Consider the following 14,063-nt stretch of genomic DNA (forward strand, 5'->3'; position numbering starts at 1 on the left):
TCAGCTTGAAAATATTGCGAATAGTCGAGGTAAGTTATGCGAATAGCTTGTGAACTAATGCGACTGTCAGGCTTGGAAATATTCCGACCTAGTCGAAGGAAAGTTATGCGATAGCCACTCGAACTAATACGACTGTCGGACTTGGAAGTCTATCGTCTATTCGAAGGAATATTATACGAATGCCTATAGAACCAATGCTACTGTCGGACTTGGACATATGCATACTAGTCGAGTGAAAATTGTGCGAGTAACTTACAAACCAATGCGACTGGCGGGGTTGGAAAACCTCCTAGTCATGGGAAACTATACGATTACTTCTCGAATAAATGCGACATTCGGACTTGGTAATATTCCGACACATTGCAGTGTAGGTATTCGAGGGATTTGTGATTCAATGCGGCCGTCGGTCTTGGAAATATTCTGACTATACGAGGAAAGGATATTTCAGTGACTTGTGAACCAAAGCGTCTGTCAAATTTGGAAATATTCCGCGTAATCGAGGGATAGATATGCGTGCACCTTTCGAACTAAAGCGGCTGTCATACTTGCAAATATTCCAACGAATCGAGGGAATGTTATGCGAGTGCATCACGAATAAATGCGGCTGTCGAAACAAATTGACTATCGGTCTTGGAAATATTTCTACTAGTCGAAGTAAAGTTATACGATAGATTTGTGAAGCAATCCGACTGTCGGGTTTGGAAATACTCCAATTAGTCGGGTAAAAATTATACGCGTGTCACTCGGAACAGAGCGACTGCCGAATGTGGAAATATTTCGACTACTCGAGGGAAGTTATGCTAGTGCCTCTCGAAGCAATGCGGCTTTCGACCATAGAAATATACACACTAGTCGAGTGAAAATTATGCGTGTAATTCTCGACCTAATGCGACTGTCGGACTTGGAATAAACCCGACTAGCCAAGGGAAATTTTATGCGACTGCCTCTCGAAACAATGCGGCTGTCAGAATTGAAAATATTTCAACTTATCGGAGGAAAGTTTTGCAATGCCTCTCGAACTAATGCGGCTGAAGGACATGGAAATAATACGATTATTCGTGGGAGATTTATGGTAGTGCCTCTCGAAGTAGAGCTACTGTCGGATTTGGATATATACTGACTTGTCGAAGGAAAAATATTCTAGGGCATCGGGAACTAATGCGGCTGTCGAAACAAATTGACTGTCGGCCTTGGTTATATTTCTACTAGTCAAAGTAAAGTTACGCGAGAGAATTGGGAAGCAATCCGACTGTCAGGCTTGGAAATACTCCAATTAGTCGAGTAGAAGTTATGCGTGTGACTCACAACCCAATGCGACTGTCGGACTTGGAAATAACCCGACCAGTCGCGGGATATACGGCTGCATCTCGAACAAATGCAGCTGTCAAAATTGGAGACATTTCAACTAGTTGGGGGAGAGTTTTTCGAGTGCATCTTGAACAACACGGTGGTCGGACTTTGATATATTCCGACAGGTAAACAGAAAGATGCGAGTGCTTCTAGAACCTATGCGTCTGTCAGACTTATACATATTACGACATGAAAGGGTAAGTTATACGAGTGTCTCTGGAACAAAAGCGTCCGTCGGAATTGGAAATATTTCGACTAGACGAAGGAAAGTTATGCGCGTGACTTGAGTACCAAAGGGACAGTTGCAACTGGAAACTTTCCGAGTAGTCGTGCGAATGATATGTGAGTGCTTCTCGAACCATTGCGGCTGTCGGGTTTGGAAATATTCAGATTTGTCCGGGGTAGTTATACGAGTGCCTCTCGAAATAATGCGACTATCGCACTTGGAAATATTCCGTTTATTCGGGTGAAAGTTACGCGAGTGCCACTCAAAAAAAGAGACCTTCGATCTAGGTAATATTCCGACAAATCGATGTATAGTTAAGCGATTGGTTTGGGAACCAATGTGGCTGTCGGTCTTGGAAATATCCTTAATAGACAAGGAAAATTTATGCTAATGCTTTTCGAAACAATGCCGCTGTAAGTTTTGGAAATATTTCTAATAGTCGAGGGAAAGTTATGCGAGTGACGTTTTAACCAATGGGACTGTCGGGCATTGAAATATTACGACATATCGAGAGAAAATTATGTGACTGTCTCAAAAACTAAATCGACTGTCGGACTTGGAAAATTCCGACTAGTCTGGCGAAAGTTATGCGAGTGCCTCACGGAATAATGCGACTATCAGAAATAGAAAAATTCCTACTAGTGAAGGGAAAGTTAAGCGATTGGTTTCTATAACGATGCGACTATTGGTCTTGGAAATATTCCAACTTGCCGAAAGAATGTTATGAGAGTGTCTCTAGAACAAATGCCATTGTCGAAATTGGAAATATACCAACCAGTCGAAAGAAAGTTATACGAGTTCCTCTCGATCCAATTCAACGGTAGGACCAAGACATTTTCCGACTAGTAGTAGGAAAGTTATGCGAGTATCTCTCTAACCACTGCAACTGTCGGGCCTAGTAATTACCCGAATAAACGAGGGATAGTTATAAGAATGCCACAAAAACCAATACGACTGCCAAAATTGGAAATATTCCAAATAGTCGAGGGAAAGTTATGCGAGTGGCACTCGCAACAAAGTGACTGTCGGACTTGAAACTATTCCGACAAGTAGAGTGAGATTTACGCGAGTGACTTGTGAAACAAAGCGATTATCGGACTTGATAATATATCGTCTAGACGAGGGAAAGTTGTGCAAGTGCCTCTGATAGAAATGCGACTGTCGGTAATTGAAATATTCCAACTAATGAAGGGAAAGTTATGTGAGTGACTTGTGAACCAATGCAACTAACGGACTTGGTAATATTCCGACCAGTCCACGGAAATTTTGGGGAGAATCTCTCATTTCAGTACAACTGTTGGACTGGGAACTTTCCGACTAGTCGAGGGAAAGGTATGCGAGTACAACTCGAACCAATGCTACTTTCGGACTTTGAAGTAACCCATCTAGTCGAGGGAAATATATTCGAATGACTTGTGAAGCAATGATACTTTCGTACGTGGTAATCTTCCGACTAGTTGAGGTAAAGCTGTAGGAGTGCCACTCGAACCAATGCGACTTTCGGACTTAGAAATATTCCGTTTAGTCAAGGGTAAGTTGTGCGCGTACCACTCGAAATAGTATATCTTTCGGAGCTGTTAATATTCCGACTAGTCGAGGGAAAGTTATGCGAGTGCTTCTTGTACCAATGCGGCTTACGATCATGAAAATATTCCGGCTTGTCTTGGAAAAGTTATGCAAGGGCCACTCAAAACAATGCGACTGTCGAACTTTGAAATATTCTTACTAGTCGAGGGAGAGTTATAAGAGTGCCTCTTAAATCAATGCGATAATTGGAATTGGAAATATTCCAACTATTCGTGGGAAAGTTATGGGAGTGACTTGTGAACCAATGTGACAATCGGACTTAGTAACATACCGACTAGTTAAGTGAAAGTTACGCGAGTGTCTCTCGAACCAATGCAGCAGTCGAACCAAGAAATATTCCGACAAGTATCGGGAAACTTCTAAGAGTGTCTTTTACAGCAATGCGGCTGTGGGAGTTGAAAATATTTCGGCTAAGCATAGCAAGGTGGTGCAAGCGTCTCTTAAACTAATGCGACTGTCAGGATCGAAAATATCTTACGATTCCATAGAAAATTATGCGAGAGTATCTCTAACTACTGTGTCTTTCTGAACCAGAAATATTATCACTATTCGAGGGAAAGTTGGGCAAGTGGCTCACAAGACAATGAGACTGTCTGACTTGGAAGTATTCCGCATAGTCGAGGGAAATTTAGCTAGTGGCTCTAGAACTAATGCTGCCGTCATTCTTGGAAATATTCCGTCTTCTCGAGGGAAAGATATGCGAGTGCCTTTCGGACTAATAAGACTGTCGGACATGTCAATATTCTGACTAGTCGAAGGAAAGTTATGCGATTGGCTTTCGATCCAATGCAGCTGTCGATCCTGGAAATATTCCGTCTTCTCGAGGAGAAGTTATGCGTGTGCCACTCGGACTAATAAGATTGTCGGACATAAAGATATTCTGACTAGACGAGTAAAAGTTATGCGTGTGCATCTAGGAACAATACGTCTGTATGTCCCGGCAATATTCCGTTTTCTCGAGGGAAAGTTATGCAAGTCTCTCTCGGACTAATAAGACTATAGAACATGGATATATTCCTACTAGTTTAAGGAAAGTTATGCCAGCGACCCTTGAACCAAAGCTGTTGTCCCATTTGAAATATTACGATTAGTCGAGGAAAAGTCATTAGGATGAATCTCTGAATAATTAGAATATCGGTCTTGGAAATATTACGTTATCTCGAAGGAAAGTTATGCGTCTGCCTCTTGAACCAATGCGGTGGTTGGAATAGAAATACCCCGACTAGTCGAGGGAATGCTATTCGATTGCAAATCTAACAAAAAAACTATCGGATTTGGAAATGTTACGACTAGTAAAAAGAGAATTCTGCGTGTGACTTGTGAATCAGTAAAACTTACCAAATATAACTACTAGTCGTATGTTATGTGCCTCTCGAACCAATGAGATCATCGGACTTGGAAATATTAGGACTATTGGAGAGAATGTTATGTGTGAGACACTCGAAACAGTCCGTCTAACGGAATTGAAAATATTTCGACTAGTCGAGAGAAAATAACGCGAGTGTCTTGTGATACAATGCGACGTTCGTACTTAGAAATATTCCTACTATTCGAGGAAATTTTATGCGAATACATTCATTAACAACCCTACTTTCGAACATCGACATATGACGGTTAGTTAAGGGAAAGTTTTTGGAGTGCCTTTAGAACAATTACTGCTGTTGGACTCGGATATATTCCAACTAGTCGAAGCAATGTTATTCGAGTGCCTCTCGAAACAAAGTAACTGGTAGACTCGGAATTGTTCTGATTATTCGAGGGAAAGTTATGCGAGTAACTTATGGACCGATGCGACAGTCAGGTTTGGAAATATTCTGACAGGTAGTAGGGAATTATCGACTAGTCATGCGATTGACTCTCGAATCAATGCGACTAGCGGTCTTGGAAATATACCGTCTAGTCGTGGGAAAGTTATGCAAGTGGAAATCCAAAAAATGTGACTGTCTGAATTGGAAATACCCAGACTAATCGAGGGATGGTTCTGCGAGTGACATGTGAGCAAATATGACTATTAAGGTTCTAAATATAACGACTAGTCGCGGGAAAATGACTTGACATCCTCTAGAAAGAATGCGATCATCGGACTTGGAAATATTGTAACAAGTCGAGGGTAACTTATGCAAGTTTCTCTTGCTCCAATACGGCGGTCGAACTTGGAAATATTCCGACTAGTCGAGAAAAAGTAATACAAATGCCTTTTGAATCAATGCGGCGGTAATTTTTGGAAATATTCTGTATAGCCGAGGGAATGTTACGAGAATGATTCCCGAACCAATCTGGTAGTAGAACTTGAAAATATACCGACTAATCGGGGGGAAATAATACGAGTGCCTATCGGAAAAATGCGTCCGTCGGACTTGCAAATATTCTGACTAGCCGAGGGAAAGTTATGCGAGTGAAACTCAAGTTAGCGTGACAGTTGTACTTGGAGACATCCCGACTAGTCAAGCGAAATTTATTCGAGTGAATTGTGATCCAATGAAACTGTCGGGTTGGAGATATACTGACTAGGCTAAGGAAATTTAAGCGAGTTCCACTCGAACCAATGAGTCTGACGAAATTGAAAATATTCTAACTTGCCCGGGGTAATTTATGTCAATGCATATCGGTATAGTGGGAGTATCGGACTTGGAAATATTCCGACTAGTCAAGGAACAGTAATGAGAGTAACTTTTGAGCCTATGCGAATGACGTGATTGGAAATATTACGACTAGTATGTGGAAATTTATGCGAGTGACTTTCGAACCAATGCGGCTGCCGGTCTTTAGAACATTCCGACTATTCGAAAGAAAGTTATGCGATTGCCTCTCAGGCCAATACGACTATCGGACTATGTACAATTCCGCCTAATCGAGGGAATGATATGGGAGTACCTCTCGAAACAATAGGTCTATCGGGCTTCGTAATATACACACTAGTAGAGTGAAATTCATGCTATTGAAACTCGACCAAATGCGATAGTCGGACAAATTTATTCCGAAAGCTGGGAGAAAAGTTTCTGTTAGAGACTTGTGATCTAATGCTACTATCGGACTTGGAAATATTCCGACTATTCAAGCGAATGTTAAGCAAGTACGTCTGAAACCAATACGATTTTCGCACTTGTAAATATTCTGACTAGTTAAGGAAAAGTTATGCGAGGACCTCTAGAACTAATGCGACCTTTGATGGAGAAATATTCTGCATCATCGTGGGAAAGATGTGAATGTGGCGCTCGATACATTGCGACAGTCCGAATTAGAAATATACCGACAAGTCAGGGAATATTGATGCGAAAGCCTTTCGAACCAATGCGACTGTCGAACGTACTAATATTCCATCTATTCGAGATAAAGTTATGGTCGTGACTTGTTAAAAAATACGACCTTCGGATTTGGTAACACTCCGAAAAGTCGAGGAATAGTCATGCGTGTGTCTATCGAAGCAATGCGACAGTCGAACTTGAAATTATCTGTCAAGGGAATTTATGCGAGTGTCTTCCAAATAATGCGATTGTCGAAACTAGAAATATTCCGATTAGTCGAGAGAAGTTATTAGAATCCCTCTTGAACCATGGAGAAAGTTGGATTTGGAAATATTCCGACTAATCGAGAGAACGTTATGCGATCATCTCTCAAACAAATGCGACAGTCGTACTTGGAAACATTCCGAATAGTCGAGTGAATTTTATGCGAGTATCTTTTGAATCAAAGAAACTGTCGGACTATGAACATTCCGATTATTCGAGGGAAAGTTATGCGAAAGCCTTATGAACAAATGCGACTATTGAACTTGGAAATATTCCAAATAATTGAGAAATAATTGTGTTAGTGTAACTCGAACCAATGCGACTGTCGGGCTTAGCAATATTCATTTCTGCCGAGGAAAAGTTAAGCGAGTGCATCTCAATACATTGCGACTTCTGGACCAAGAAATATCCCGATTAGTAGTAATGTTTTGAGGGTCGAGAACCAATGCGATAGCCGGAATTATCAATAGTCCGTCTTGTCGAAATAAGGATATGTGAGTGACTTGTGATCCAATGAGACAAACGGACTTAGAAATATTCTTTCTAGTAGACGGATAGTTATAACAGTGACTCTCGAAAAATTCTACTATTTCGCCTGGAAAAATTCTAACTAGGCGAGGAAAGATGTGCGAGTGTTTTGTGTACCAATGCGACTGTCGTATTTAGAGATTCTCCTGTTCCTCTAATTCCAATTACTTAAAGTACTTTCACTGAAGTAGTTGATCCAACTGTCTTAGTTACATTCTTACGCCTTCTAACCAGAATTACCTTCACCAAGTACGTTGATCAGATGTTCTTCTTCTATTTTCCAAGACCCTTACTTGAAGTATTACCTCCAAAACAATTATTACACGTTCTTTCTTTTCAATCTAAGTCCCTTGACTTAATGAACTTCTATTAGAAAACTTTAGTTGCGCTCTTTCCTCCTTTTTTTAAGTCCCCTTATCTAAAGCAATTTTAAAGTATCTAGGTTGTATGCTCTTTCCTCTCCAAATACCCTCCCTTAAAGTGCATTACCGCAGCACCGACACTATGATTGATTATTTTCCACCCCTTCCAAGTCCTGTCACTTAAAGTACTTTTACTAAAGAATCGTGATTGTATGTTTTCTCTTTCCTTCCCAAAAACCTTTCATGTAAAGTATTTCCACCATAATACTTAATCCTATGTTCTCCCATTTCCTTCCAAGTCGTCTCACGTAAAATACTTTTACAAAAACACTTGAATTATATGTCCCTCTTCCTTCCTTTCAAGCTCTTCTACCTAAAGAACATTCACTAAGTTACCTTCACTATATGCACTTTCTTTACTTCGTATGTTCATCTACTCACAGTACTTTTGCCAAAGAACTTAATTCCAAGATAATTCTTTCCCTTCTAAGTCCTTTTACACAATGTACTTGAGTAATTCTACTAATGTACTTGATTATATGTTCTGTTGTTTCCAATTCATCTTACCCAAAGTACTTTACCTAGGAATTTTGATCGTATGTCCCTTCTTCTCACAATATGCCCATCACTTAAAGTTATACTAACAGAACCTTAATCTTATATTCTCTCTTTTCCTCCTGACTCCCTTTACTTAAGGTACTTTTATGAAAGAACTTTGATATTATTTCAATCTTCTCCTCTGAAGCCCTTTTACATAATGTGCCCATGTTAGAGTACCTTGATTACATGTTCTTTCTCTTCTTCTCTAAGTGCTTAACTTAAATTGTCTTAATAGAGCACCCAGAATAGATAACCTCGGCCCACTCTTTTAAGCCCTTTCATTTGAAGCATTTCGCTAATGTACTTCAATGGTTGTCCGACCATCGCACCGTCACTCCACCATTACTGCAACTATATTCCATGATGGTGGCTCGTGGGGAGAAATATTCTTTATGAATAACTTTGTTGTTTACCTCGCAGCTCAACAATTCGCAATGAATCTGTGCAGAAATGCAAGCATCCGGCTTCTCCTTCTACGACGTCCCGCACTACTTTCAGTACAGCGACGAGATAAAGAAGCACCTTAGGCATTTAGAATCAATTCTTCGTGCTCTAAGGGGGGAGAGAGTAATATTATCACTGTACGATTTCCTTTCTAGGACCCTCAGAGCACAGATGAAAGAGGCTCGAAGTAAGAAGCCCTCATCTGGGCATCTGGGCTAAAAGTTACTAACGACGTAAGGAAGCCACCTCCATTCTAGACCACGAGGTGCTTCTTATACATCGACCTAACTCTCTCGTCCAACTCCATGAGCCGACATATTGGCCAATTGAAAGTAAGAACAGGCTGGAATTTCAGTGACCACAATTCAAGAGACATCGCGATACATCCCCGAAGGCCGAGACGGGTCGGAGTGGCGGAGCTCGGGGCAAGGGTAACTGGTGGTTCTATACCAGGAGAGCCAACAGGGACCCATTCACTGGCTTTCTCTCAACGCGGCAAGGCTAGAGGGAAGCAGTTTAGGATTGGCTTCAGGAGTGGAGACATGTGCCAACAAGCACACTAGTGTGCTAAGAGTTCCTGTTGTGAATCGATTCCACAGAAAAAGGCATACCAGAAGGCCAACCCATGGAGGACATCAGCGCTATTGAACAAGAAGAAAGCGGTAGCTAGGTTGAAATGGACTTTCCAGCGAGAAAATGAATATCAGGCACGCCTCGGGTTAATGCAGAAGTATTGTTCTACGCTGGGGCCATACAGCAAAGAAGTACAACTTGCCATATTCGTAAGTTGGAGAATATTCGTTACGAAACAGGGCAACGCGGACCTGTCAGGGAACGTTTACAAAAACGTTACAAAGGGCATACTACGCGTCGAATGAGTAACTCAAAATCTTAAACGAGATAGAGGAAAAACCAAGAACATCCAAGAAACGGCAAGAAGCCTCCTCAATACGCCTGTCCCGGATGACAGTGTATCCTAAGATACACCAAAACAGCGAACGGTCCGGAAAATCTCAAGAAAGGTTCTCAAAACGGCGAATGCCCCTCTCTTCCCGGAGGAAGAGGTCGCGCGGGTCATTGGGTCCCACAAAAACAACAAAGCCCTGGGGGCGGATCTCGTCGAGGTATGTGTGCTCAAAAAAGTATTTACCGTCATCTCATCCCAATTCGTAGACCTTTTCAATGGATGCCTTCAATGGGGTATCTTCCCGTCTATTTGGAAAGGGGGCTTCTTAGTAGCACTTCTGATGCGCGCCAACAATGACACGGAGGACCCCGAACCCCATCGACCGATATGCCCTCTCTCAGCCGTAGGGAATGTTCTGGAATGGCTGCTGAAGCTGCGTCTAACCGAACCCTCCTACGCGCCGGGAAAAATATCGGACGAACAGTTTGGGTTTGTCCAGGAATGTACAGCAGAAGACGCAATAGTAGCGATGCGTCGAATGATTTTGAATCCTCACGGAGATATGTCATCGCGTTGTTATTCGATATCTCGGGAGCTTTCAATAACATTTGGTGGGATCTAGTTCTCAAGAAATTCCAAGATCGGGACTGCCCGAGGATCTCCTTTAAAGTAATGAGAAGCTACTTTGCGGACCGTAGGGTCAAAATGTCCTGGGAAAACATGAGGTTTTAAAGAAGGCCTCGAGAGGATGCTCACAAGGATCGGTCCTCTGCCCCTTCTGCTGGAAACTCATGTTCGACGAGCTCCTCAGGATACTGGAAGAATCCTCTAAAGTCAACACGATCGTGTACGCGGACAACCTACTCGTCATCGCAAATGGAGTCTCCAGGAAAGAACTTGAATAGAAAGGAAGTCGTGGTTAAAGGCATCACCGTCGATGGTGCACGTCGGCGAGATAGACAATCTCCGAACGTAAGACGGAAACGATCATCCTAAAGAGTGATTGGGTTAAAAGGAAACCCATCGTTAGAATTGTAGGAAAACATCAGATAGAAACGGAGAACGACGAAAAAAACCGACCTAACGAGCAGACCTCCCACCATAAAGATATGGAACAATAATATTGAATTTAGGAATTCCGTTTAATACCACGGGGTATACTTCGATAAAGAGCTGGGAGTTACGACACAATGTCGTCACCTCAACGACAAAGACGGCCCACAGTTCGCAAAGCTAGGCATGTTAACAGCTAGGGAATGGAAACTCCGCCATTGCGCCCTCCGATCGATCTCTGGAGGCGTGTTCACCCTACGGTCACGTACGCGGCACCAGGATGGTCTGATCTCAGCAAGGAAGAAGATCTCGAAAAGTTAAGCACGACCAAGCAATCGGCCGCCATCTCGGTCAAATCCGCGTATCGCGCAACTACTAAGAAATCCCTCTACATCATAGCAGCTGATGCCTTGATAGATCTCCAGTTATTGAAACAAAGGAGACTATAAGACATTAGGAGAAAGGTGCACCGAAACAGCTACGTTAACACCATAAGGCACGAAGTTTAAACGTATGATAGCAAGAAAGGTCGACGAGGACGTCTCTAGGGTTTGGCAATCTACTCACCCGTGGATAGGGGGAAGTAGAATACTCCCACAGTACTCCCTGCTGATCGTAAAAGGCGACTAAAAGGGATTGAGTGAATGGTGTATGAATGTTCTTATAAGGCTATTCCTTCCTTTATATTTCTTGACATATCTTTTTCTATTCTATCTCTCTCTCACTAGCTTCCTTCCGTTCCTTTCCTTTCTGCTGGGGAGCTTGACTCCCACAAATATATCTTAATACATGACATGGACAGTACGATGAAACTAATAAGCGGGTGTGAGAGAGATACCCACGCCACGGCAGTGTCAGGTGGTGGTAGGCCACCCGCCGTCGTCAACCAGTGACTGCCAGGAGCTCGGGGTAGGCAACCTGGCCTCAGCTCTGGATGATACGTCAGGAAGGACACCATAGGTAGGCGACCTGGCCTGCGGTGTATCTAATGCGTCAGGAAGGATACAAAACGATGAGTACCAAGCGGAGGAACTGAAAAAAACTGCCAGTGCTGTTGAGAGCATGCGGCTCTCCGGCCTGACCTTGCCAAAGGAGGGGAGAAGGCACAAGCACGCAAGGCCTATGATCTACTCTTCTGAGGAGAATGACTTGGGGGCTGACTGGCCCACACTAGGTGAGGGTGGCACGGCGGAGACTCCCTTGTCTCAAGTGGAGATTGGTAGGGTGCTGAATAACATCCGAGAAGCCTCCATGGCGGCAGAAAGTGCCAGGCTGAGATGCAGCAACCTTAAGGGGTAAATCTCAGGGATGATGAAGAATTCCCATAAGGTAATAATGGAGGGAATTAAGACCCCGAGCGGGAGGCTCGAAACCCGGGTGGACGATCCTCCGTCAGCCAAGGAAACCATTGCGCAGCTGAAGGCAGAATTGAGGGTCAAGGATATGCGGAATAGAGAGGTCATGGAGGAAAACGTTCGCCTCAAGAGGGCTAATAAAAGAATGGAGAAGGTTCTGGAGAATCCACCGGCTGGGAATAGCCGATCAAAGTCTCCGGATGTAAAGGAGTCAATAAGGGTATTGACGGAAGTTGTCCGCAGTATCCAACAACAGATACAACAGCTACAGCAGCAGCAGCAGCAGCAGCGGCAACAGCAGCAGCAACCACAGCAGCAGCAGCAGAAACAGCAGCAACAGCGGCAACAGCAGCAGCAGCATCAGCGGCAGCAGACATCGGGTGGAGCAACGACGGGAGCTGGTGGGCCACACAAAGGCCCCGCACTTCGTGCTGAGCCCACTCGACCCCCTGTGAAACAGGTAAGTGTAAGTAAGGCACTAATCGAACAGGAGGATTTTGTCCAGGTACTTGGCCGAAAAGAGAGACAAGCCCAGAGGAAGGAAACGAATGCGCTCCCCCTAACTACATCTAAGGATGGAGTCAGCGACCGTCATCCCTTGTAGGGACAGGCAGCCTCTAGGAAGGATGGGAAGAAGAAGAGTGGCGCGCAGCGAAGAAGGAAGAGGGAAAAAAGGGAAAGAGATGTGGCTGCTATTTCCCTATCGTGTGCTGAGGAGACGACGTATAGAGACGTACTCCTTCGGGCCATGAAGAAGGTCAACCTTAAAGACTTGGGGATCGTCGGTATGACTTGTAAGAGAGGCCTCACAAGTGCCTTTATATGGCAAGTACGAGGCAAAAGGGCAACCGAGAAGGCCGACCGGGTAGCGGAGACCATAAGGAGTTCCATCCCAGGGGTAAAGGTCACTCGCCCCCTGTGTACGAGTACCATAAGGTTGGTGGGACTATATCCGGCCGCTAACGGTACCTGTATCAGGAAAACACTACTGGAGCTGCATCCCGGAACAAACCTCAACCTCATTAAGATGGGAGAGATCAGGATAGGTAGGAGTAGACTAGGCGAGACCACTGTTACGGCTCCGACGCCTGTCATCCAGGCGGCCCTGAAGAGGGACAGAATAGTCATGGGACTGATAGTAGCGAGGGTGCAAGAACTTAGACAGCAGCCCCTCAGTGCCACCGGTGCCTTGCGCGAGGACATTTCGCAGCAATGTGCCCAGCTACAAAGCCCCTGGTGGATCTTTGCTATGTCTGTGGGAAACCGGACCAATTGGCCAAAATGTGTACAAACAAGGCAGCTTGCCCGGTTTGTGCAGATGCCGGCCGGAAGCCGACCAACCATCGTAGCGGCTCTTGGGAGTGCCCGGTAGTGCCTCCCAGAAAATGGGTGGACAAGGCATACGGGAGTGGACCAAATGTCCGCGGGGAAACAATTCAGAAGGACCCGCATAACGTCGCGGAAAGAACTGCGATGGAAGCAGTAAGTGCGACCAAGAAGAACAAAAACAGTGGTGACGAAGATATGGAGGTGGAACACGGTGAACCGGACATCTCAATATGTGTAGAAGCAGTGGAAGGTCTATAGACAATGTCCTCTGCTGTTCTACAAATAAATTTGAACAACGCGCGCCGTGCGCAGGACATGTTAACACAGCGCATGCGGGAGAACAGAGTGGAGATAGCGATTATTCCGGAGCCATGGAGGGTCCCTTCGGGGGATGAGAGATGGTTCTCATCCCTAGGAGGGACTTCACTTTCCGTGGTGCTTGTGGACGAGAATGGAAGACCCTGCAGCCTGATGCTTCGGGGACTTTTTTATGTAGCAGTCAAATGGGGGGACTCGCTGGTTGTTTCGGTGTATTTTCCTCCCAGCGAGAACGTTAGCATGTTTAGTAGTCTCCTTGACGAGCTCGAAGAGCTCTTAGAAACATTCCCCACTCCCCCAGCGCTAGCGGCTGGGGATTTTAATGTCCGGTTTAACGGATGGGACCCGGAAGGCAGGAGTAACCACAGGGGTGAGTTGCTCTATACATGGGCCAACAAGGTGAACCTGGGTCTGTTGAGCCGGGTTGGCTGTCCCACGTGCGTTCGATAGCAGGTGTCGAGCGTTGTAGATCTAACATGCGGCACGCCAGCAGCC

The 14,063-nt window shown here is 44.4% G+C and overlaps 1 protein-coding gene across 1 annotated transcript; it reads left to right on the forward strand.

The window, feature by feature from the left end:
• The first annotated feature begins 13,133 nt into the window (after positions 1-13,133).
• Positions 13,134-13,508, forward strand: LOC124956167. Its single transcript, XM_047511637.1, has one exon. The coding sequence runs from the start codon at positions 13,134-13,136 to the stop codon at positions 13,506-13,508; it is 375 nt and encodes a 124-aa protein (XP_047367593.1).
• Positions 13,509-14,063: the final 555 nt, after the last annotated feature.

This window comes from Vespa velutina, chromosome 20, assembly GCF_912470025.1.
Source record: "Vespa velutina chromosome 20, iVesVel2.1, whole genome shotgun sequence".
In the NCBI taxonomy this organism is placed as follows: Eukaryota; Metazoa; Arthropoda; class Insecta; order Hymenoptera; family Vespidae; genus Vespa; species Vespa velutina.